At 44.7% G+C, this 26,514-nt stretch overlaps 1 protein-coding gene across 1 annotated transcript in view; it reads left to right on the top strand.

Moving 5' to 3' along the window:
- The first annotated feature begins 207 nt into the window (after positions 1-207).
- The window catches only part of adamts18 (ADAM metallopeptidase with thrombospondin type 1 motif, 18), a 63,792-nt gene continuing 37,485 nt past the window's right edge, over positions 208-26,514 (top strand). Inside the window, exons 1-9 of the mRNA XM_071896218.2 lie at positions 208-309; positions 607-688; positions 3,011-3,324; positions 18,689-18,983; positions 20,826-21,040; positions 21,471-21,554; positions 21,762-21,921; positions 24,261-24,366; positions 26,329-26,466. Coding sequence (XP_071752319.2) covers positions 208-309; positions 607-688; positions 3,011-3,324; positions 18,689-18,983; positions 20,826-21,040; positions 21,471-21,554; positions 21,762-21,921; positions 24,261-24,366; positions 26,329-26,466 — 1,496 coding nt within the window. The remainder of the gene's footprint in view (positions 310-606; positions 689-3,010; positions 3,325-18,688; positions 18,984-20,825; positions 21,041-21,470; positions 21,555-21,761; positions 21,922-24,260; positions 24,367-26,328; positions 26,467-26,514) is intronic.

Below are 26,514 nucleotides of genomic sequence, written 5' to 3'. Positions count from 1 at the left end.
TGCCGCTCTGCACAGACGCGTGAGTGCGCCTTGCCTCGGTGCGCACCGCCGGCAGCTTGCAACCTGCCGACTTCACCTGAATGGAGACGTGGAAACGGAACAAATGAGCGATGCGTGCAAATTGCATTATGCGCTGCCGCAGGTTATTACTACTTGTGCGCTGTTTCTGGAGGTAACGGAGGAGGTGTAAGCCTGCATGCCATCATCATGGATTGCCTTTTTCTTCTGATATGGACTTTACCTATCCCGCTGGTCGGCTGCACGTCAGTCAAGCTGCTGTCTACCCTCTTGTCCTGGAATATTATCAAGGCATGTGGCATTTAATTAGAAGTATATGCACTCTTAAAACAGATGTGTCGTTTTCTTTCTGAAAAACATATGTGTTACTTTTCAGCTGTTACAAACAACCTATGTTTGCATTGCTGTTTGCATAGGCTACATTGCGGTGAAAAGTAGACAAATGTGTCTTCCCAAGTGTTTAAAACGACTCATCCTTTCTGAGAGTGTATAGCTCTATTCATCATTTTTTCGTTTCCCACTCCTTCCAGTGCTTGCAACCTGTTGCTACCTGTCCATTTATTTGTGCTTTTTTTTGTTTTGTTGCAGACGCTGCATATTTACTGCTCGCATTCCTCTCACACCGTTTCGGCCAGCTATTCTTCCAGCAACACCCGCGGATTAAATCACGGTGAGTGGCGTTCAAGGCCAGTGCTTGTCTTTTTTTAAAAAATGTATGAGCATTACCTGCAGCTGGTACGAGTCCATGGCCGTAGAGAGGAGATATAGAGCAGGGGTTCCCAAGGTGGGGCCCAGGTGCCCTTGAAAGTGCAGAATGAGGAACACTTTAATTTCACTTCCTATCTAACAACTGGAATCTTCTCACAGGGGGTTCAAAATCTTCTGTAATGGGGTTCCATGGTCTAATGTTTATCTATTTTTAATGAGGTGAAAAAGTTGGGGAACCCCTACCAGAGTCTTTATCCTGTACTGGAGCACACACTGCTGTAATAGGCTATGGACGCATATCTGTATCCAATGAGAGCAGTGCGCACAGAAGGATCCCCTCTGGCTGCTTCATCCTATAGAACAGTGATTCTCAACCTTTTTCATATCAAGAACCCCTAATTTAGTCCACATTAGAGCCACGGAAGCACATTTGATGAGATTTTGTCTCTCGGACCCAAATCTGAGAATATTTTTATTGTTAGATTTTGTCCAGAATTCCATGACTATCTGTATTGTAGGTAGAGAGATAACAGTGAAACTATGATCAAAACAGTCATTCTTCTACATTCTCTAATTGTGTTAACTTCTTGTAAATGAAGTAATGGTGAAGTTTAACAATTCATCAATTTGCTGGGGACCCCGTGGAACCCCCTCAAGGACCTCTGGTGGTCCCCAGACCCCACGTTGAAAAGTTGTAAATGTTGTGAAGAACTACTACTCCCATACACATAGAAATACTGATAGTCACCATGCAATGAAGGGTCTGGGTGCTGAATATATAGTACAACAAGCAAGATGCTTTACTAACAAGGTAGTGCAGCACACACACACACACACACACACACACATTGCATTTAGGTGCTTTGGCAATACTGATCACCTAACATTCACGCCAAAACATATTGAATTGCGAGGGGGAGAGGAAACAGAAAAAAAAAAAAAGGAAACGCTATGGAGTTGTTTCTAGTTTGTACTGTTCCTATTACGTGGCGTCTCTTCTTTCTGATGTATTGAATTAATTATTGTATCAACGCTGTTTTCATTTTATTAGACTGCAACACTGTAACAAGGGCAAGAAATTGCATCATCATATATTCACAACCTTTGGTTCTGAAGCATTGACCCATATCTGACATGCATGCAAGTATGATGTTGACGTTATGACTTATGTTAAAGACCATCTGTGATCCATATGACTTGCTCTGCTTTGAGCAACAAATTAACAATGAACCTTTGACCTGTACACAAGCTGCGCCTGTTGGTGGCAACGTCTTTGTTTCCCCTATGCTTCAGAAAGGCTACATGTGAATCCATCTAGTCCACATAATTGTTTTGTCAGGTTATACCATTCGCTGTGTTAAAGAAAAAATCCACCCTAAAACACTTTAACACCGTTAAAAAACAGCTATTAGCGATGTACATTTGATGGTGTGATGTCATGTCCAGATATTTCCAGCAGCTACAATGGAGTTCTATTGCAGAAAATATGTCAACGATCTAAAACATCAACGGTAAACGTCAGGCTTTGGTGTCAGTCCCTCAGAATCAAAGAGCGAGGGCTTCTTTCTAGAGCCGCCATTTTGCACCAAGAGACGTTCAACAATCGTACAGGGAGAAATCCATCGTAGAAGAGGAGAGAGACCAATTTCTCCACCCACAGGAGCAGGAAATAGACCAGAATGCAATGCAGTCACAAGACATGTTCTGTTTTGAGTAAGGCCATGTTCACACTGCGGAGTGTTTTCCACTAAAACGCCATTATTTCCCATGGAAGGGCACAGATTCCGCGCTCACTGCTGGTTGCGAGGCGGATCGCAGATTTTTCCGCTGCGGTTGGTCGTTCGAAGAGTTGAAAATAGCTCAACTTGAGCGGAGAATTGGAGCAAGGCAGAGCGCGGATTTCAAGCAGAAAACGCTCCACAATGTGAACATGGCCTAAGGGGCGTAACTCTGACTTTCTCAACTGTAAACTGTCCTTCTCCTGCTCTTCCTCTCCTCTCCTCTCCTGCTCTGCTATTGTTATTGCTCTCTCCATCTGCACCTAGATCTGAAAGAAACAAGTTCATGCTTGTCGAAAGGCATTCTGGGAGATGTAGGAAATCATTAACTGAAGTAGACATAGACAAGGCAGTTTGAAGAAAAGTGGGTACACTGAAAAAGTTGATTACAATACGTCATCGCAAAATAGTTCCTGGAATGCATTGAACATCACAGACTGATGATGTATAACAGTGTAACAGGATCCATCTTCCTTTGACTGGTTGTCCGTCCCTCCTCTCCCCAGACTATGTGTTTGTAACGCCGGTGGAGGTGGACGCTGAGGGGGGGTACCTGACCCACGATGTGACTGGACAAGGCCACCGCAGCAGGAGGTCCCTCTCTCTGTCCCTGCACTACCGGCTCTCGGCCTTTGGGCGGGACATGCACCTGGACCTGCGTCCGTCCTCCGTGGTCGGCCCGGGGTTCACCGTGCAGTCGCTGGGGTCTGAGGGCATCGCCACTGTGATGGAGGACGTAGGCTTTCACAGCTGCCTGTATCAGGGATTTATTCGGAACTTGTCGGCCTCCTCGGCGGCCATATCGACGTGTGCTGGACTGGTAAGTCTCCGCCAGTAACTCTTTGGTTCCCTGGGGTTTGGTGAATTCAAACTGTGATTTGTTGGCACTGCAAGATGTTGTCATGTGAAAAAAATTTGATGATTACATGGTCGTCTCCTTAAATACTAGTATTTAGAACTATTACATAGTTCCTCTGGGTTGAGAACATTCTACCTCCCTTGGGTTGATGAAACCTCAAAAACCTTTGGATAATCCCAAAAATACTAAAAACAATGCTGTTTTTCTTAGATCCTGAGAATGCTTGCACCAGACAGTGTCAATTGTCTAGTAACGTAAGTAAGTTATTTTGATGCGTCTTTGCCTGAACAAGTCAATTCCTGGTCATATTATGTACGGACTCTAAAATGACATCATTGCCCATGAGTGTAAGCATCGCTTTCCAGCGCTTTGTCAAGCAATTCTTTGAACAGTGGGAGGACTGGGAAAAGAGACTGAATGAAAGGATAACAGGCGGAGAGCTCCTTTGGTGAAGCACATGAAGAAAGGCCATAATGCTGTTCAACAACTGTTTGTTGTAGAGCCAGCACACATGACAAACACACTCAGCGTATTGACCAGACAGCACAGTCCTGAGGAAGACTGGTCGACTGTATTATTTGTGTTTGTCATGTGTCCTGGCTCTAAATTAAACGACTTGGTATACTTGATGTGGAAACGAATTTCATCAGCTTTGTACGGCCAAGAGGACACGTCTGCGGAAAAACACCTAAGCGTTGCATTGGCTTCAGACTCCACAGTGTGATCAGGCTTGCTTGCTGAACTAGTACAGTTACACACTAGGGGCCAGTGTGTAACTGTCTGCTATCGGTCTAAAATATCACATGATTGGTTGTGTTGCCTTGTGGAAAAGCGTCTCCACTTCCTTTTCTGGTTCTTTGCCTTTGTTTCTATCTCCATGCTAACATCAAGTGGTCAACTCAAGCTCGACTTGATGACTTTGTTAGAGGAGATCTGTCCCATTATGACCGATCGAACATCTTCTAAATCCTCAGATTCCCTCAGCCAACTTGGTCACTCTTTCACCGCAACCATTGTTGTTGTTGTTGTTCTCTGAGCTTTGGTCACCACTATGTACAGTTTCCCTGGGTTACAGTTACCTCTTTAATCTCCATGCGCATGAAGCAGAGTGTAAATAAACAAGAATACCGAACAGTATGAAGCCACAGTGAGAATACACAAGTTTCTATGCAGGATTGTGTGCGAAAGTTCGAAAGTTCGACTGAAGTGTGCTCTTTTGTTGAACAGTGTGACCCCCTGGCTGTGTTTGCGTCACTTTTGGAATACCTTATCTACTTTTTACCTGGGACTGCACCGTAGCTACTTACATTGGAGATACAGATATTTGTCCTCAACCTTTGAGAACTCTGTAATTACAACATCCACTGCTGGCATTTATGGTTTATGGGGTGCCCGGACCCTTTTGCACACCAACAAACACACATTCTTCGACACATCCGACACCACCCCAGGCCAGATGGAGCGCACTACACCTCCATAAAAGCCATACGTCCCGTTTATCACCCGCCCCGGCCCGGCCTCCATACCTCCTTCTACCTCCTCCTTCCGTGCTTGCCCTGCTCTTTTGTCCTCTGTTTGCCCTGCCTCTCCATCTCCTCTTGTTCGCTGCAATTAAAGCCAGGGTGAAGTTTGAGCCGCCTGGCTGGCACTGCTAATCTTTGTATTGTCCCTTTCATTAGGCTAGCTCCCACTCACAATAAAGCACCACTGACCCGTTCTCTTAAAAGCGCTGCGAGAACACAATGTGATTGGGCCGCGATTGCATTTGAATGGACTGCGAGGCAGACGCTTTGATCTATTTTTTACTCCTCCCCAGCTTTTGCCTCCTCTTCCCCCCCCCCCCCCCCCCTCTTCTCCCAAGAGCGACCCCGGGGCCATCGTTGGTTGGAGATTCACTCGTTAAATGGACTCACGTTTTTTTAGATGTCAAGCGGACGATGGATGACGGAAGCGATGCTGTTAAAAACAATAAAAGGCTAACGGATAAAAAGACGGAATGAGAAGTGCACCGAAAGGGAGGTCCGGGCCTTTCTCCCCTCTCTCTGTCTCTTTCTCTTAGTCCGTCAGTCAGTCTGTGTATGGGTGTGTGTGTATGTGTGTGTGTGGTTGGTGAAAGACTGCTGTGCGGCTCGGAACAACGAGGCGGTTAACCCCTGCTTTTCATCTAGTCCTCTGACCAGAAGCTTTGGATTAAGTACAAATGAGGAGCCATTCATCCCTGCTTGATCCCCAACAGTCTGCAGTCTCCATAGACCTATGGTGTGGAGAGAGAGAGAGAGAGAGAGAGAGAGAGAGAGAGAGAGAGAAAGAGAAGTCCTGGGAGACCGACAGAACGAGAGAGAGACGTAAAGAATGTCAGAAAGACGAGAGAAGGAGAAATAGATGGGTTAGAGAAAGACGAAACGGCGGGGGTAGAAAGACAGATAGAGGGAAGGATGTCGGAAGAGAGAGAGAGAGAGAGAGAGAGAGCAACAGACAGAAGGAGAAATTGGTTGGCAGTGGGAGGGCGGCGGGGGGGTGGGGTGGGGTGTCCAGGAAAAAAGACACAAGAGAGAGAAGGAGAGAGGATGAATTAATGAATGGGAAGAGAGCTGGGCCGGAGAGAGGGCGCATATAGCGTTAGGGAGAGAGAGTGTTTTGCAGGAAGAATGTGAATTCATTGTCTGGAGTGGAAGCTCCCAGGGAGGCTGGATGGTCTCTTTATAGAGACTTGGAGAGATGGACTCTGTCTTTGTCAAAGGGCTCTGGAGGAGAAACAGAGAGAGAGGGAGAGAGAGAGAGAGACTCCTTACCCTCTCGTCTTTCTGTCCAAAGTAAGAGCTCCCTCTCTCTCTCTTCGCGTCATTGTCTTCTTTCAACGGGGACCAGGAAGGAGGGAAAAAAAAGTGAAAAGAAACTGTCGGAAACGGGGGGTTTAGGACTTGAACCCGCATGTAAATAGCACCAGAGGCGTTAGCACCAGCGGCTGGTCCAAACGAGGCCTTCTGTGTTGTTGTTGTTTTTTTTTTAATTACAGTCAAACGTTCACCCCGTCCCTGGAGCAAGCAGATGGAAGTGGGATTCAGCTGTTTAATTCAAGACGAGGGCGAGACGGTATTAAGGGCAGGGCAGGACGGATGGATGGATGGCCGGCAGAGAGGGATTTTCTACTGTAAATCCTGAATAATTGAACATGGTGTTATTTGTTGGTTTTTTAATTACTCCCTGTGCGTCCTTAAAATGCTTCTGTTTTCACGTGATAGAGTTGAGAGTTGAAAAGACGTCATTGCAGATGTAATACTCTCTGATTTGTAAGGACTGAAGGAGGTCCTCTCTCGCTCTTCTTTCTTCTTTTGGGGTTTCCTCGTCCGGAGGTTGACCCCAATCCTCTCTGCTGGGGGTGTCAAGCCGGTCTCTCGCAGGTCCTCACTGTGTAGTGCAAGTTCAGAGCTGCTCTGCCGTTGGTGTGAATGCAGGGAGGAGAGGTGATTTACTGCGCCCCTCTGTCCCCTCGGCCCCCCTCCCCAGGAGAGGATTCTTTTCTCTGGGGTGACGAGGCCAGATCTGAACCCCTGCACCACCAAGCCTGGGCTGCTCCCTGCTAGGGAAATTCAACTTGTTAGACCATATATCATCTGACTGTAATCAGAATGGCCATGCTGTGTTGTCAGTTTTTCTCTAAATGAATGACTAAATGACTAAACAAATAAGCAAACAAACAAAATTATATATTTGTTTTGAATAAAATAAAATTATTCATACATCACAGGATTTTCTGTAATCTAAGGTTGCACAATATTGGGAATATTGTGATTTTTTTTGCTGATATCGCAAATTTTATATTTTTTAGCTGCACTACAGGTACATATTTCTTATTCATCGCTTGAAACATACAAAATATGGGAAGGGGTGTAAGGTGCTAATGGTTGCATTTAATGGATTTGCTATGATGTTCAGCTTGATTTATAGCTCCAAAATGTCTTGTGCAGCCAGCTATCTGAAACACCTTTCCCTCTGATGAAAAATCTGCATGCTTTTGTTATTTGGAAACTGCAGTTGCCCATATTACAAATTTTGATTTTGTTTTCCAAGACATGCTGCTGTATACCAGAGACAGATGTATGACTGGCAGTCGTGATTTGGTGGGAACTTTCATGACATTCCTTAGTATGGTTGCTCTGAATGACACCTTAACTCATGACTCCATGGCTCATCTCACTGAACAAGAGGATTTCTTTTTTGTGATCATCCAGTTACGAAGCTCTTCTGATTGGTGGATTCTCCCCGTCTGGCTGTCTGTGCTGGGTCGAGGCCAAGCTGACCGTGAACTTATTTGTGACCTTTCCCAAGCCCCTCCAGGCCAGGTCAGAGACAGGTTGGGCCTCTCTGGGATTTGAGTGACCACTAGGTGCAATTCTTGGGATCAGTTTACCTCTTGCTCCAGCACTTTCCAAGTCCTCAGCACTACAGGCCGATACACAAAGCAAAATGATGATGATGGCTTTTTAATGCATGGTGTCATCGCAATCATGAGTAAGAATAGAGGAAGTACAGGCTCGATGACGCTTGAACTATGAGAGATGATAGTGATGAGCATTTTTTATGTCTGAGAAACTGTGTTGTTGTTGTTTGAAGGAGTAAGGTGCCTCCAGAGCGGGTTAAGCCAGCAATGGAAATTCAATTTGGCAGGTTCGTCCAGACAAAAGGCCACGTTTGCAGAGAAAACCAAGCGCTGCATTGGCTGCATTGGAGTGCGCAGACTTGCTGGCCGAACGAGTCGAATTCTTTGCACACCTGCCACCGGTGCCTGATCGGGTCTTTTTGTTGCCTTGCGGGAAAACGTCTCCATTTCCTTTCCTTTCCCTTTTCCAGTTGATTGCCTCTGTTTACATTTCCATGCAAACGCCTCTTTAATCTTCATGCGCTCCCGCTAATGTGGAGTGTCAGTAAACAATATAACCAATATGAAACACATTTGTATTTGGTGATGTTCGAGGTTAGATTTCGGGTCAGTTCAGCTTCATTTTAAGTATGCCGCCACTTTTATTGAGAGTACTGCATTCCCACAGGTTTTATAGCTTTCTGTCAAAGGCGTAATAATCAGGAGGCAAATTGACTCTGTTTGGATGTGTAATGGGACTCTACCTAATGACCCAGCACCTTCCAGGTAACACTGCTTGCATGTTTATGTGTGTGCGTTTGTGTGCACCCATGCGTGAGAGGGAAAACACCAGAGAAAGTGCGAATACACACCTCCCCTCTCTCCCCTCTTCTCTCCCCCTGCCCCCTTCATGCTCTCAGGCACCTCGGAGCGACAGTGTTTACCCAGCCTGCTGTCTGATGGCAGTCGTTGACACTGTGACGCGTGTTATGGCAGCCATCAGACACCGTTGTAAGAAGCTGTTGTTACCCTCTTCTGAGGAAGAGAACAACCTGTCACCTCTGTCTGTCTGGACCAGGCGGCAATCAGAGGGCTTCCTACGGTGTGAAAAAGACATTCGCTCTTTTCCCGGGCTGCGGAGTTGGTATTGGATGCACTGTATAGCCTCTAGAAGGCCTTGTGGTTGTAGAAAACATCGTGTAAACATTGAGAATTTATGAGGAGTTCAGCTCCAAAACAAGATTTCTGTCTGTCCCTTCTTTGGAAAAAGTGAAAAATGAAAAATCTTCTCTTGTGAAGTGATCGCTGGTGTTAAAGTAAAAGCATAGTCTGGAATAGCCAGTTCTCAGTTTGTTTTTTTACAACTCAGAAATAATTGATTGATGATTTAAAAGTTTTTTTTTCTCCAAAACAGCTATATGAGGTGTTGAAACTGTAAACTGCATCTGGAAAATAATGTGTTTGGGATATTTGGCCGTAAGGCGAACATTTTCACGACCGTTCTGTGTGAAGTTTTTGAAATGTGCGGACGCCGCAATCCCATAAGACATTCTCATGGAGTTGAGACAATATATGATTTCTCATCCGGAAGGCTGGGAAAGGAAACGGCATGTGATGTGTGTCAGTGTGCCCAAATCCCCCCACACACACACACCCCCACCCCTCCCATGCTCTCAGGGAGTTAAAATGACACTTGAATGACCGATTTCCAGTCTGCGCTCGGGCCATTTGTACCTGTCCGCTTGCTGTAAAGGCCGACAAATTGGAATGTCTCCCCGCTACAATGGGCCTCTCTGGCTTGGCCATAACTCAAGCGCCGGGCCGGGCCACAGAGGAGCGCGGCGCTTGGCGCTCCGAGAGGAGAGTGGCCCGGAGCCGTTCCCTGGTGGTCTGGACACTGACAGTGATGTAGTGCCCACTGTTAGATGCCAGCGGGAGAGGGGGGTCAGGCTCTCAGCATGGGTGTGGGATGTTGTGTGTGTGAAAGGGAGAGACAGAAACAGAGAGTCTGTGTATGTGTGTGTGTGTGTGTGTGTGTCCTTTGTAGTCTGTGCAAGGTCTTTCTCACACAAGAGTAATGGCCGGTGTTGAAGTCTTCAAGTGGCTGCTGCAACTTCTACAAACAGAGCCCATACATCATTATCTGACCTACTATTGTCAGTGCTGCACTACATTCACTGGCACTTTAGTAAACCACTCCTGGCTTACAGTAAAATTGCTACTGCGGAGCGGAAGAATAGTAACCGATGGTTTATTTAAGGGTAATAGTGGTGTTTTGTTTTTAATTTGGGCCAGTCGTCTAGGTTCCCCTCCTCTTTCCACTCGTCCCGCTGGTGTCTGCACACAGTCAGCGTAGTTGGAGATATCAGGGCTTGTTTTGCTGTCGTTCTTGTACAGTATAAAAAACGACTTCCACAGAGTGAGATAATCCATCACAGTGACCATGAAGCCTTCATTTGGTTTTAGTCAAATTTTGTACTGGAGTTGAGTGTTTTTACATCATTGTGCGCATTATGTTACGCTCTGCTTCCTGTCAATTATCTGACAACCACAGGAAGACTTTTTCTTTGTTAGCCGGGGCAGCAGTTCATTTCAAGCTAGGTTTGACGCTGTGAAGTGTTTTAAAAACAATGAAAAACGAGTAAATGTTAAGAAATCTAATTACATACAGAATGCATGCAAGTGATTATTCATTTGCATTATGTGCAAATACATTGATATCTGATTTTATTCAAGCACTGTCTGTCCTGGAATTTTGGGACAAAATGAGAAATAGTGTAAGTTAGTTTTGCATATGCCATTATATCATGACTGGAATAGAAAAGTGTTTTTTTTTTTTTTCCAACAAACGTGAATCTTTTATGATTTCCTACCCTCCACCCTCCCATTCATCCAGCTCCTCTGGGGAGGGAGGGCGTGACAGACAGATAGAGATAGCTGACTTCCCATCCCCGTCACCTCCACCAACACACCCCAGATCCGACTGGAAACTTGAGTTTAGAACCTCTCTGCTCATCTGCGCGACGCTCCCAAAGCTTTTGCATCATACTGGCATTGTATGTGCAAGTCAATAAAAGTGTTAGGGATGCGCTTGTAACCCACTTAGAGTGCAATTAACGGCACATTGAAGGAAGACATTTCCATTTGTATGGGCTAGTGTGGGAGTAGTCCTCCTGTTCCCCGCTGTGACTACGCAGGATAACGAGTGGTACCAAGCCCAAAGGCTCTGGCTGACAAAAGAACCATCCAACGCCATCAGTTTCTCTCTTTGTGTGTGTGTGTGTGTGTGTGTGTGTGTGTGTGTGCCCACCTCTGCTTTGTTCTCCAGACTTGCTCAGAGGGTGTCAGTAGGTTGTTCAAAGACAATTAGTGAGGCCAAACAAAGACTTCGAGACCCCAGGCTATTGAAGCACTGCGATCCTAATCAGTATTACATGAGGAGGATTATCTAGACACTAACTATCACTAATGGAGTAGTTGTAAATGGCATGTGAGAGAGAAGAGTTGACCAGCATTCAACCTTTTTTCAGGCTTTTTTTTCTTACCAATCGTCCCTTTTCACAAACATGGCTGCTGTACTTCCGCAGGGTATCTTTTCTCACCATTGCCAGCAATGTTAAAAAGCCAACGTTCTGTCATCCATAACTTATTTTGTGTTTCAACATAATGTATAACACAATACAGGTGTTGTCACTGACATATCTTTCTGTTTCTGTTGTCAGACGACTGCGCAAGTAACTGTGATCGAGGGTCACAAAATGCTAACTGGCTAACCAAGGCTAACGCTAATTTCTGTGCTGTTAGCATTTTGTGACCCTCGATAAATCAAAAATAAGTGATCACAGACAGAGTTATGGGTGACAGAAAGTTGGCTTTTTAACATTGCCGGCAATGGTGAGAATCGAGCTATCCCTGCGGAAGTATGGCAGCCATGTTTGTGAAAAGGGCCTATCCTGCCATACTTGTATGAGTATTATTGTGCACTGTAAAATACTGTTAAAAAAAACAGTCATTTGAAGTTGAGGGTGGAAAAACTGAAGCAAGGTTGTGCTCTGTCATTGCTGGTTGGCTCTGGTCTACTGTGTCCTGCACTGTCATTTTATTCTAATCCAAAATCCAAAATTACCATCTCCTCTCTTCCCATTTCTTTCCCATTCTGAGGAAGTCAGATGCCTACAGGCCTCTGCTCCTGTCTCTCTCTCTTTTTTTCCCCCTCTTCCCACACTGCGTTCACGTGACTCTCCGCTGAGCTGGAGCGCAGATGTGCTTTAGAGCTCGGTAATCATCGGCTTGGGGCTTCTCGCCGCTCGGCCCTAGTCTTTAACAGCATGTAAGCACTTACTCATTTGCCTTATAATATCATGGTAGGAAACCTTAAAAGAGGCTACGGTTTATACAGAGACAAACTAATGATGCCGCCTTTCCCTGCGCTCGCCCGTAAATCGTTTCCTTTGCCGAAGAGACAGACACGCTTGGTTGAGAGCAGTGAAGTCGTTGTAGGCTTGTAGCCACATCAAAAAGTTTGCCGTTGTGGCTCTACGCGAAGAAAAGGGAAAGTTCTGTGAGAGTATTTTGACGCTAGTGTTTGTAGAAAATAGGAATATCGCTGACTGGACGTGGCTCAACCTGTAATCTGACTGTGTGTGTATATGAGAGAGAGAGAGAAATGGTCTGGCTGCGTGTGAGAGGGAGAGAATGTGTGTGCGTCTGCATGTAAACGTGGGAGGAAAGTAAACCGGTGTTTAGCAGAGAGTGTCCGTGCCTTTAATCAAGCTAGGTCTTACAAGTGTTAATGCAAGGAGCTAACTAGAGGTCTGCCATATCAATGGGACAGCTGGCTTTTCTGTGGTCTCTGAGGAGGGCGCCTTTTAAAACTCTCTGTGAAACTCTATCTACCTTTCACACTGCACATCATTACACGTATATAGCAAGTTTTTATGCATGTGCCCTTTTATCCCAGGCACCTTTCATGAGTACTATAGTGCCCTCTTTAAGGGGTTGTAATCAAAGTTAGACAGGCAGCCAAACTCCCTTCAAAAATGACATGCGAGTCAGGGAATAGCATTTTAGCTTCACTTTAAAGTGGTAACCCGCAAGATCTTTGATTTTTGGACATTGTCTCCGTCTTTGGTGCTCAGCGCTCATTTCTGCACTGCACGTCCCAGAGATCACCTGTCAATCAAGCAATGTGGGCGGTACTGTGATTTTTAGGTCATTCTAACTATCATATCATTTATTTTATGGCACAAAAATGACCAAAATCTCACTACCTTTTTTTATATCAAAATCTCATTACTTTCATCTTGTACATACAAATTCCAACCAATAAACCATCACAGATTTTTGAACAATCCCGCCCCTCCCATCAAATAAAACTGCCTTTCTCTCCCTAACTGATATCCCATTGATTTACACTTTTGAATGATCTCTCTGGCGTTATGTCCTGCCCCAATATCCTGTTTCAACAGGAAATACATCACATTGAACCCAGGTGAGTAGCGCTACTCCCCTCCAGCTGAAGCACATTGTGGATGCAGGCCCAGCGCTGTACACCATATCTGAAGAAATCACTTAATGCTGTTTGATCGTGTTCCTAGTTATTCTGTCCTCAGGATTCACTGAGACATACATGCTGACAAGAGTTTACACGTGACAGAGAGAGAAAGAGAGAGAGAGAGAGAGAGAGAGAAAGAGAGAGAGAGAGAGAGAGAGAGAGAGAGACGTAAAGGATGTTAGTTGTAAGTAAATGAACTAACTTGACACAGGGCTGGCTATCAGAATTTTACTGTGGGAATGTGCTGGTTGTTGGTTTGGGGGTAAGTCACCAATTATGATCTTTATATGATTGCAAATTAGAGGACACACACTGCAAAAAAGTCCATCTCAACACGATTTAATATTACCTCTAAGGTTTAAAAAGTTAATTTCCATGTTATTTTTAGCAAGGTCAGTGTAATTGTCCTCAGAATTTACTTGAGAGAAGAAAAAAAGTTAACTCGAAACAAGTGAAATCATCTGCCAGCACGGCAAGATAATTATTGTGACCCGCTTTGAGAGAAAAAGTTTAATAATATATAAAAGATTAAAAGCTTTTCCTCTTTAAAAGAGGAATATTCGATGAGGCGGGCGCTTTTGTGGTTCAGGTTCCGGCGATATGTCGCTCGATGCCAGACGGAAAGACAGATGAAGAGACGGGCAAACAGGAGGCGACAGCGGTGTGTTGACGGGAGACGCCTCCTTTGACCTCTCCCAGTGCTGTTTTGAATTCCAGTCTCTTTTGGGAAGCCAAGGACCCGTTCAGTCTCTTAACTCAAGCACTTGATGTGAGTGGTGAAGTATCTTGCTCAAGAATACAGCGGCAGGTACGGAGGCATGGGGGATCGAAACCTGGCTCTCCAGTTGGGGGACAAACTCTGTAGCCACTAGGCCATACTGACCCCCACTTTGTCCATTAAATGTAGCTGATATAATCAAGCAGGTAGGCTTGGGCGATATCAAAAATGTTATATCGCGATACTGTCCCGCCAAAATATCGCGATATACGATATTATCGCCAAGGTTTTTTTGGGGGGGGTATTTTATTTTCAAATTTCTAGGCTATGATAATAATTATTATTATTATCAGCCTAGAAATTTTATCTTACTATTCAAGCATTGGCCTTTTGGTATAGTTTGCTCATTCCTGCTATTTCCAGAAAAATGGGCTGATTGGGGAAAAGGGAGCCCACTTGAATTAAAAAGACACATTTTTCACTTCAAGTATGATTATTTCTGTTTTACTGCCCTACCACTAGTACATTATAGGTTTATAAGTTTAAAACCTTGCACAATTGTGGTCTAAGCAACACAGGGGCGATATTCAATATTGCGGGAAATATCGTGATATTCACAAATATCGCGTTATTCGATAATATTGAATATCGGCCCAAGCCTAGTTGCCGGACAATTAACGTTCCCTTAAGACTTCTCATCCCACCATGGATGAATGGATGGATGGATGGATGGATGGATGGAAGGATGAACAAACAGCTGGATGGCTGGCTGGATGGATGCTTGTACGTCTGGCTGGCTGTTTGACTGGCTGATGGTGGCAGCCTGCCATGTATCCAGGCACTGTTTTGACAACAAGAGCCTCGCCATGGCTCCCCTATTGTCCTGCCTCTGTTTGCTTTGCCACCTGCTAGTCTGGGGGGAATGGGTCGATTCAACAGGGGCAGGGTCCTCGCATACACACACACACACACACACACATTGTAGGAGGGTGCTGGGGAAGTAGATGACACACACACACACACACACAGAATGGCCAGGGGTCATCGGGTCTGAGTGTGTATGCGTGTGTATATGTGTGTTTTGGATGAATTTGATGAATGTCTATGTGTGCGTGTGTGTTTGTGTGTGCGTATGATTGAATGCACAGCTATTTGGTGTAGATTCGGCGGGTCGTGGAGTGAATTAGATGGCATTCCGTGGCCAGACGGAATGTTTAAGGTTCAGTAGTCCAGCCTGTGAGTTCAGAGGGCGGCTAAGGCCACTCCACTCCGAACATGAACCCAGAAGACTGAGGTGTTACGGTCTGGATGTCCTCCTGTGTTTTCAGTAGAACGACCGTAAACTCATCGGAACTTGCAAACAAAAGTCGGATTTCCCAACGTTTGCCGTTTGCAGTGAAGACAAATTGGATGTTGAAATGTCTAGCGAAATGGATGTGTCCATATATGTTTGTTCACCTGCTTGTCTGCTGTTCCAATGAAAATAAGATTAGGTGCAACTTTAATGATGCCCATGGATCATTATAGGTAGTAGTTGTAGAATACAGCAGGGGAAAAAAAACTGAATATAAACATAAAATAGAATCGAAACAAAAATATAGCCAACTGGGGTCATATAAACATATGCAGCTGACAGTTTCAGCACATTAAGTAGAATGTATGAATGGGAAGTATGGGGGAAAAGTATGGGAATAGATAAAGTAGTGAATAAGCAAGGGCTTTCTTCTTCTGACTTCTGGTTTTAGAGCCATTTTTTGCATTTCTGGGAGAAAAGGATGTACCAAAACATTTAGGTTTGGCTGAGCTAATCCTCTTCCCTGCTTGACTTTCCATTAATTTACAGTAGGAATCTTACTTAATCATTTCTGCATAATATAACCCATCAGAAATGAGATATTGAAAAGGAAAAGACGCGTATCATGTCCTGCTTGAGGTTTAAAGCAATGGAGTTCCAACTCTGATTCACACCCTCATTCATAGTTGAATTGTTTCAGCACACTTGGCCTACATTAACACTAGAAATCAAAACATTAACACAACGTTATAATGGACGGCGGAAGAGTCCCTAACCTGGATTTGACTAATTCATTCATTACACGCACAATTTAATCTTTGGTATAATTAATTTTCCTCTCCCTGACTGACAGCCATAAAAACAACAGTCATTTCACGGTATTTGGCCTCCCCACAAAACGCCGCATCGCCTCCCCTCAGCAGCTGTACACTCCTGCACATCTGTTAGTGTTACGACAGGGTTCGGGTTGGAAGTGTAGGTGGGGCTGAGCCGGGCGGGTTTGGAGGTGAACTCTGTGTTACCTTCTGGTGAGGTAGGAGGGACCGCTGGCTGACTGAGCAGCTGCCTCAGCAGCACTGTGGCCGTCTCAAGGCCTGCTGGCGGAGGCTGGATAGATCTGTGCCGTCAAATGCCATAGTAGAAGGTTAATGTTTCTGCATGGTGCGCTGCTGCAGATGTTTTATGTCCTGTCATCATGGTACATGGTATGTGGGACATGTATGTTGTCAGGGTGGAGTCTGTCTGTCTGTCTGTCTGTCTGTCTGTCTGTCTGTCTGTCTGTCTCTTTCTCTGTCTGTCTCTTTCTCTGTCTGTCTGTCTGTCTGTCTGTCTCTTTCTCTGTCTGTCTCTTTCTCTGTCTGTCTGTCTGTCTGTCTGTCTGTCTGTCTCTCTCTCCTCTGTCTGTCTCTTTCTCTGTCTGTCTGTCTGTCTGTCTGTCTGTCTGTCTGTCTGTCTCTTTCTCTGTCTCTCTGTCTGTCTCTTTCTCTGTCTGTCTGTCTGTCTCTCTCTCCTCTGTCTGTCTGTCTGTCTCTCTGTCTGTCTCTTTCTCTGTCTGTCTGTCTGTCTCTCTCTCCTCTGTCTGTCTGTCTGTCTGTCTGTCTGTCTCTCTCTCTGTCTCTCTGTCTGTCTCTTTCTCTGTCTGTATGTCTGTCTGTCTGTCTCTCTCTCTGTCTCTCTGTCTGTCTCTTTCTCTGTCTGTCTGTCTGTCTGTCTGTCTGTCTGTCTGTCTGTCTCTCTCTCCTCTGTCTGTCTCTTTCTCTGTCTGTCTGTCTGTCTGTCTGTCTGTCTGTCTGTCTGTCTCTCTCTCTGTCTCTCTGTCTGTCTCTTTCTCTGTCTGTCTGTCTGTCTGTCTGTCTGTCTGTCTCTCTCTCTCTCTGTCTCTCTGTCTGTCTCTTTCTCTGTCTGTCTGTCTGTCTGTCTGTCTGTCTGTCTCTCTCTCTCTCTGTCTCTCTGTCTGTCTCTTTCTCTGTCTGTCTGTCTGTCTGTCTGTCTGTCTGTCTGTCTCTCTCTCTCTCTCTCTGTCTCTCTGTCTGTCTCTTTCTCTGTCTGTCTGTCTGTCTGTCTGTCTCTCTCTCTCTCTGTCTCTCTGTCTGTCTCTTTCTCTGTCTGTCTGTCTGTCTGTCTGTCTGTCTGTCTCTCTCTCTCTCTGTCTCTCTGTCTGTCTCTTTCTCTGTCTGTCTGTCTGTCTGTCTGTCTGTCTGTCTGTCTCTCTCTCTCTCTGTCTCTCTGTCTGTCTCTTTCTCTGTCTGTCTGTCTGTCTGTCTGTCTGTCTGTCTCTCTCTCCTCTGTCTGTCTGTCTGTCTGTCTCTCTCTCCTCTGTCTGTCTGTCTCTCTCTCTCTCTCTCTCTCTCTGTCTCTCTCTCTGTCTCTCTGTCTATCTGTCTGTAGACACATTCTTGTGAACACAATAACTCAAGAAGAAACTTCAAAACTAAACTTCAAACTACGATAACGCCATAATGCTTATATGGAGTTATGGAGTTCATATCAATACCGCCCATGTGTTTTGTGAAGACGTATGTATTGTATGTAGATGTTGTATGTTGACATATAAATATTTGCTAATGAATGCATTAATTAGCTTAATTAGTGATAGGTTAGGGTTAGCATAGGGCTAGCATGGTAACTATAGCAGGACATTAGGCAAGTGTCTCTTGTTTGGGAAAAATGTGAATCTTGCTTTTCTTTTCAGCTGCCAGAACACACACAGAATAATGCCCAATTAGTTCTACAGAATATGCTGCAGAAAATGCTGTAGTACAAATGTCAGATAGATTATTGGGCAGTAGGATGATGAAGCGGTTAGTGAGGTCACACCCCCAAGGGTCATTTTTACAAATTTTATTTTTTATAAATTTTAGTATAAGACCTTGCAGTTAATGGAAAAAGTGCTGAAGCGGTATTAGGTGGCGGTGCATTGATTCCCAATAGGAAGCAGCAGCACAACACACTCAAATGGGACAAAAGCAAGTAGGTTCTTGGAAATGTTGACTTTTTTTAGGTTCTGAATACATCAATTTGAGCATTATTCATGTTCCTACGAGTGTCTTGCACTAGGCTACATTTTAAAATAAAATGTAATTTACCAAAAATCGGCAAGGGAATTTCCACTGGTGATGGATTCAGTACATTGCCGATCCCCAATGAATTTGCCCAACTCTACCTACTGCCAGCTAATTTATCTGGGAGGATTTTTGCAGGTTGAGGATTACATTGCTTCTCATCTTAATCTATCCCTTGGACAGTAGACTCATTAACATGCCTTTCCTATTTCTCAGTCTCAGAAAAAAAGACATTTGCTCTTGTTGTTCCTGATCTGTCTGTGCTCCCCAGTCAGGTCTGATCAATAATCTGCAGTCTGTGCTCCTTGCTCATGTCTGCTGTATCTTTGCTCTCCAGTCAGGTCTGATTCGCGTGTCAGAGGAGGAGTACTTCATCACCCCGCTGCCCCAGCACCTGGCCGCCCAGCACAACTACAGCGCCCCCGGTGGTCACCACCCGCATGTAGTCTACAAACGCTCAGCCGAACACATCGTCCACGGCGGATCTGGCAACCCGTCAAGCCAGAGTTCTTCCAGACCTGGCAACCCGTACCTTCATCATGATGATCATCATCAGCAGCACCAGCAGCAGCACCATGACTACCAACATGGGAAGCTGCAGAGGCAATACTTCTGTGGACGCCGCAAGCAATGTATGTAAGGGAACTTTCTTATCCTTATACTGCATATATTATTATGTACTAGGGATGTCAATGGTTAACTGTTAATCGGTTAACCACCGAAAATATTTTTGACCGGTTACGCATGTCGGTCTATAGGTTACTTTGCATACACCAGTGTTGCCAACTTGGCGACTTTGTCGCTAGACTTAGTGACTTTTCAGACCCCCCTGGCTACTTTATTTCTCAAAAGCGACTAGCGACAAATCTGGCGACTTTTTCTGACCATGGGAAGCAATGTTAATGTGTTGAATCCCAAAGCATTTGGCAATAAATTGATACGGCTGATGCCGGTTTTCTCTACTTGCTTGTCATCCAGAGAGGTCTGATGATCACAGCGCTTCCCACACACAGCGCTGCCCCCCTCCCTCCGCTGACAGCAGGGACTGTAGGATAGGGTCCACTTGTAATTGCTACCGGTGTACGCCGAAACTGGCCCGGGTGGGCGGAGTCAGCACTTAATATTAAAACGGGCTACGTGCATAACAAGTGCAGATATTTATATGCAAATTACAGATTGAAAGAAATGGACAGCGCTTCGAAATGCGGCGCCAAAGCTCATCCATCTACTAAAGCAAGGAATCGCATATCTCGAGAACCGTTTGTCCGATCTACTTCACACTTGGCGGGTGTATTGCTGGGGACCCAAGGACATGCAGAATGGCACGTTTTGACATGCAGAATGGCATGTTTTGACATGCAGAACGGCACGTTTTGACATGCAGAACGGCACGTTTTGACATGCAGAATGGCACGTTTTGACATGCAGAATGGCACGTTTTGAACGGGCACTGCAGTGCCCGTTCAAAACGTGCCTGTCCGGAACAGGCCGATTGCTGCTTGCAGCTTTCTTGAGAACCGCTCATGCCCGTACCGCTTGAGCCCCGCTGCTGCACAGAGCGCTGTCCGCTTGTTTATTCAAAGTTTAGTAATACTGAACGTGTCGCGTGTCCAAATTGCACCAAATCCGACACTGCACGTCCTTGGGTCCCCAGCAATACACCCTCCAAGTGTGAAGTCGATCGGACAAACGGTTCTCGAGATATGCAAAGGACACACTCACTCACTCACTCACAGACAGAGATTCCTCGCTTTATAGTATGATGGAGGGCCGGACTAAAAGGAAAGCGTCATTTTCTTGTATTTCACGTAATTTTGCATTTTTTCTTAAAAATTAACCGGTTAGTTACCGGTTAATGGGTGTCGGCCTATCGAAAGCAAAATTAACCGAAACTGACATCCCTGTTATGTACATTATACTGCATTAGCCGATGCATTCTTCACTTTAAGAACTGAACTTACAATCAACATCACTGCTTTATGACAACACAAACTAATTTCTGTGATCAACATGTTGTTATTATACTGTATATACATAGTATTGGGTTTGACCGATATGCTTTTTCTAAGGTCGAAACTGATAGCACTGCTATTACACTATTAGTGTAATAATATGAATGTCTTGTTTGTTTTTTTACTATCTTTCAGATAGTAAAACTCTGCAGTCTCTTGACATGCACACATGTTCACTATGAAGTTCCATTTCTGTGTTAAATGCTCAGTGTCTGTGTCTGTTGTAGTGGGCCTACACTCAGCTGAGGCTATTCAAGCAGACCCACTGTAGTGTTATCTTCCCTTTCTAGTGTTGAGAGGTAGGAAGCAGCGTGGGGAGTGAGTTTCCTGGCCTTTCAGCGCCCCAGCCTCTACTCTTATCACCAGGCACGGGCCAGGAAAAAGGCCGACCATTCATTTGACCCTCATTCCCAAGCTCTCTCTCTCTCTCTCTCCCTCCCTCTTTCTCTCCCCCCCCCGTAGACGCTCCCAAGCCTCCCGCCGAGGATCGTTTCGTCATGCCCGACGAGTTCGAGACGCCCGGCGGGGAGGGGGCCGGAAGGGTCAAGCGATCGCCCATCAACTCCAACAGGGTGGGGGGGCTGAACGTGGAGACCCTGGTGGTGGCGGACAGGAAGATGCTGGAGAAGCACGGCAGGGACAACGTCACCACCTACGTCCTCACCGTCATGAACATGGTGCGGCTGGGAGAGGGGAAGGGAAGGGAAGAGAATATTAGATTCGGAACTAGGGACGGGAGGATATGTTTATCTCACGATACGATTCACAATTTGATACAACCACGATACGATGTAATAAATAAAAGTTTATTTCTGAGCCACAAATCTTTCTAGCAATGCCATTGGTTTGCTAGAATGTAAACAACAATTTAAAATGTGCAAATAATAGAATTTGGATGGAGAGCTTGTGAAATTGTGTTGGTCAAGTGTCTCATTTGTGATTACTACAGCAGAATAAAATGGAGCTAATATCACGATTCTTTTTTCTGCCCCAGGATACGTATTGTCACATTTTTGTATCGGGATATATTGAATTTTGATATATCGTCCCATCCCTATTCAGCACACATAGACTAATTTCCAAAAACTGTTTTCTGCTCTTTTGCAGGTATCCAGTCTTTTCAAAGATGGCACCATTGGCACGGACATCAACATCGTGGTGGTTAGCTTGTTACTCCTGGAGCAAGACCCGGTGAGTGGATTCAGACTCTGATCCTACACCACTTTACACCACAAAGATTTAGCATTGGCTGATGTTGCTACAACACATGCTTCTACAACAGGCCATCCATATATTCATTCATTCATTTATCCACTCACCTGTTTGCTCACTTGTCCCTTCATTCATTGATTCTTTCGTTCACTGACGGACTGATCTCTCTCTCTCTCTCTCTCCCAGCTGGGCCTCACCATTAACCACCATGCGGACCAGTCCCTCAACAGTTTCTGTCAGTGGCAGTCGGGGCTGGTGGGGAAGGGCGGCAAACGGCACGACCACGCCGTTCTCCTCACCGGACTAGACATCTGCTCCTGGAAGAACGAGCCGTGTGACACGCTGGGTAAGACAGCGCTTGGCTAATGACAAATAGCCAAATGCCAGGCTGCCTACTGTGCAGCCAAACGGGGGTGCGGCAGGTGAGGGTGGTGTGACATTTCGTCGACCGAGCTTCCGGTGTGATCGATTGGGTTTCATGAGAAATGCTCACCGAGGTATAGTGAGATTTGGGAGCTGGCTGCAGTGGGGACAACTTGGAACCCTTACATGGCGTGTACACTGTACTTTTAGGCAGGTAAACAGTTGTGACAGTGGTGGTGTGGGTGAAAATCAGACTTTGTCAACAGCAACTTGTAGATCTAGTAGATGTGTAGGTGTTGCAAGAAGTTGGATTGAGTCAAGCAGAAGGGATACCTACTGCACAGTGGCAATTATTTGCCATTTGACCACAAATCAAATTTAATTGTTAATTTACACATTGTCATTTCCCCATGCATGTCTGAGGTAATATGCCTTCCGGATAGATATAGTGTAGTGCAGGGGTGGAAAAAGTACCAAAATAAGTAAAAGTATTGCTACTTTGCTAAAGTTTTACTTAAGTACAGGTAAAATTACTGGTATAAAAACCTATTTAAGCTCAGTTAAAATGTACGTAGAGTAAAAGGTAACGAGCTACTTTTTACAAAAGAGAATATTATTAGATATGGTTTTTTTCCATGCTATTGTAAAAGGACGAGAGGACAGACGTCAAACTATATTCTGTTATTTGGAAAAACTTCAAATAACTTTACAAAATAAAGTAAAGCCAGATTACTCTTCTCTTCTCAGCTGACTGACTGTTCACTGTGAATGACTGGAACTGTCCAGTTTCTGATATAATGCTTATGGAGAGTTTACAAAATCTGTACTCTGTAATGGCTGAGATTTAAAATGTAGCATAGCAAATGAAGTACAACACTTAAGTCAAAACATACTTAAGTAAAAGTAAAATTACTGATTTAAAAAAACACTCCAAAAAGTACAATCACAAGAAAAAGCTTCTCAATTGCGGTAGTGAGAGTAATTGTAACTGTTTACTTCCACCCTTGGTGTAATGGACCTAGTAATGAGGGAGGAGGGCAAGGAGGGAGGGCCTGGTTTACCTAGGTAATGTTTTCCATGTCAGTGAGTGAGTTCACAGTTATTTCTGACCCAGATTTCGTCAGTGTTGTTTAACATGTTTAACTGCCGACTCCCTTTGTCATGGTCACAGTCATCAGATATAAAGTATATTGATGTATCCACTGTAGATGCTGTTGTTCCTTTGGCCCATCTGGGGAAAGTGCTGGCATGAGAAATGTGAAGGACAGCGACCACCAGACATTTTCATCCACTTGTCAGATAAAACGGGCTGCGGAGGCTCCTAATCCCACATTTAGGATCAGCTGTCTCCCTGCTAATGCCATCAGCCCCACCGTGAGCACTAAACTGACCGGAGATCAGTGTCTAGGAACAACCTCGGCAATAAGTAGGCCGGGGCTTCTGAGGTAGCAGATTGCGACGGGTGGGAAATCCCCCCTCTTAGAGTTGAAGCACACATGGACACACACTCATGCGTACACGCGTGTGTGTGTGTGTGTGTGTGTGTGTGTGTGTGTGAACATGCACATGTGACAGGCATTTGTCGTCAGCCAAGTCTTCCAGAGGTTTCAAAACACAAGAACGTGCTCAGACTCAGAAGAGAGAGAGTGAGAAAGAGAGAGAGAGAGAGGAGAAAAAGAGAGGGAGAGATACAGAGAGAGAGAGAGGCCTTGATGTGATTATGCTCTTTGTAACACAGTATCACATACAGCATTTACAGTAATAACCCTGAGTCGCTCTCCCTGGGCGGCTTTTGCACATCTGAAGTTGGTCCTGATTAGCTAACATTTTCAGAAATGCATACCCGTGTATAGCGTATAGGCCCATAACTCTGCGATAAGTTATTCTGTGTTTCAACATAATGTGTAACACAATACACTGACATATCTTTCTGTGTCTGTTGTCAGACAACAGCGCAAGTAACTGTGATCGAGGGTCACAAAATGCTAATGCTAATTTCTGGGCTCTTACCATTTTGTGACCCTCGATAAATCACTTTTTTATAGTGTTGCAGTCGTCCGACAACAGAAACAGAAAGATATGTCAGTGACAACACCTGTATTGTGTTATACATTATGTTGAAACACACAATAAGTGATCACAGACAGAGTTATGGGCGACAGAAAGTTGGCTTTTTAACATTTCTGGTGAATGAGAACGGTGAACGGTGAACACAATGGTGAGAACCGAGCTAGCCCTGCGGAAGTACAGCAGCCATGTTTAAGAGCCTATTCTCTGTACCTCATTACCTCTACTTGACCTCACTTCTCTGTCTCTGTGCAGGCTTTGCCCCCATCAGCGGCATGTGCAGTAAGTACAGGAGTTGCACCATCAACGAGGACACAGGACTCGGACTGGCTTTCACCATCGCCCATGAGTCTGGACACAAGTATGTTACACGCAAAAACTGTATCAGGACAAGCGTGTAACAACTCACACTTGACAGGCCGCTTCATGACGGGGATTGCAGTAGTTGAATTGCTTGAGACTTGACTTGATGCATGAAGAGAAGACGTGAGACTTGACTTGACTTGACTTGGGTTCTGGTGACTTGGGACTTGACTCTGACTTGTACTTTGATGACTTGAAAAGGTTTCTAAAGTCTTGACTTGAGATCTTGTGCTTGTGTAGATGACTTAGATTGAAAGTGATGAGATTTGTTCCAGCAGACGACTGAATTTAAATTCTGTTTTCTGAATTTGTATGGAATGATTGAATTTATTGAAGTTGAAACTGATTATAGAAATCAAACTCATGATGCTCTTAAAAGTCCTAGATGTTCGGTTTTCTTTAAGATACTAAATTGATACTGGACTCTTGATTTGTTCTGACTTGACTTGCTGTTCTACGTTTAGACTTGGAACTTGACTTAAGACTTGTACCTCAAGAATTGAGACTGACTTGGGACTCGAGCAAAGTTGACTTGGTCACATCTCTGCACAGTAGTAAAGCTGCTTTCCCTGTCAAACTTGACAATAGCAGCAATTGCAGTACATTGGTATTATTTCACCAACTGTACTGCAGCACTTCTCATAAATCATCCATAGATCCATAGCCCATAGACTTGATGAGAGATGAAACAAAGTGTTGGACTTTTCATTTCATTGTTGTGCTGCACCAGTCTCCTTATTCCTCCAAGTTGTATTTTATAGGCTTAGAGCTGTGTGTGGGCATAATGAATCTATATCAAATGAAATAAATGTGGACTGATTTAAAGAAACAAATACACTGTGGAATAATAGCATTACGTTAGAGCACTACTTCATCCTCTCCGTGACAGTTTATGAGAGAATAATGGAAACCGCCATGGGCCAGACGGCGCTGTGTTTGTGTTTACACGTTTCCATTGAGATAGGTGGCCGTTCATTTTTGATATTTGTAGATTTTTCATGTTGCGGTAACGCTTTTCGGTCTGCCTGGCAGGCTCTCAACACAAACTGGGAACAACCTGTTTTCCTTAATTCGCCCAGCTGCTAACATGTCAGAGTATCCGTAATCTGCAATATCTTAATGACTTTAGCCAACCGCATAGGAAGCATGCCCAGAAAAATGCAGACTCAAAATTGCTTGCAGGCCAAAAACTGTTAATCACTGACAAATTGAGAAAGATGTAATCGCTAAACACATGACACGGTCTTGAAAAGGGGAGGGCAGGGGATTTTAGCAGCAGCAAGCTAGTTCTCTTTTTAGACCAAGAGTTAGATTTTGTGAGGAATCAATGCACCACAACCTGTACAAAGATCTATTTTTATGATCGAGATCTATAGTAATCCAGTCCAGTGATGTAGTGTAAAATACAAATGTGGGTAAACGCTGAGCTCCAGACAGTGATTATCATAAGGGAAACAAGCGATAGTGTCAACAAAAATCAATTATATTTTCAGGAAAGCATTATATACATGTTTTTTTCTCCATTAAAAGCCCCTATCCTCATATAACGTACCTCAGTTTGACACTACTTACTACTACTTGTATGCTAGTGGTTCTCAAAGTGGGGTCCGGGGACCACCAGGGGTCCTCGAGGGGGTTCCAGGGGGTCCCCAGCAAACTGATGAATTGTTAAACTTCACCATTATTTCATTTACAAGAAGTTAACACAATTAGAGAATGTAGAAGAATGACTGTTTTGATCATAGTTTCTCTGTTATCTCTCTACCTACAATACAGATAGTCATGGAATTCTGGACAAAATCATATCTAACAATAAAAATATTCTCAGATTTGGGTCCAAGAGAAAATATCTCATCAAATGGGGGTCTGTGGCCCTAATGTGGACTAAATTAGATTTTCAATTAGTAACCATGTCTTGATCTCCTTTTTTTTCTCTTCTATCTCCATCTCTTTTCTCCAGTTTCGGGATGATCCATGACGGGGAGGGGAACCCTTGCCGTAAGACGGAGGGGAACATCATGTCACCCACTCTGGCCGGAAACAACGGGGTCTTCTCCTGGTCGACCTGCAGCCGACAGTACCTCAGCCGCTTCCTCGGGTTGGTCTCGCATACACACACACACACACACACACACACACACACACA

This window comes from Centroberyx gerrardi, chromosome 1, assembly GCF_048128805.1.
Source record: "Centroberyx gerrardi isolate f3 chromosome 1, fCenGer3.hap1.cur.20231027, whole genome shotgun sequence".
NCBI lineage: Eukaryota > Metazoa > Chordata > Actinopteri > Beryciformes > Berycidae > Centroberyx > Centroberyx gerrardi.
This window is presented reverse-complemented; position numbering and strand designations above follow the sequence as displayed.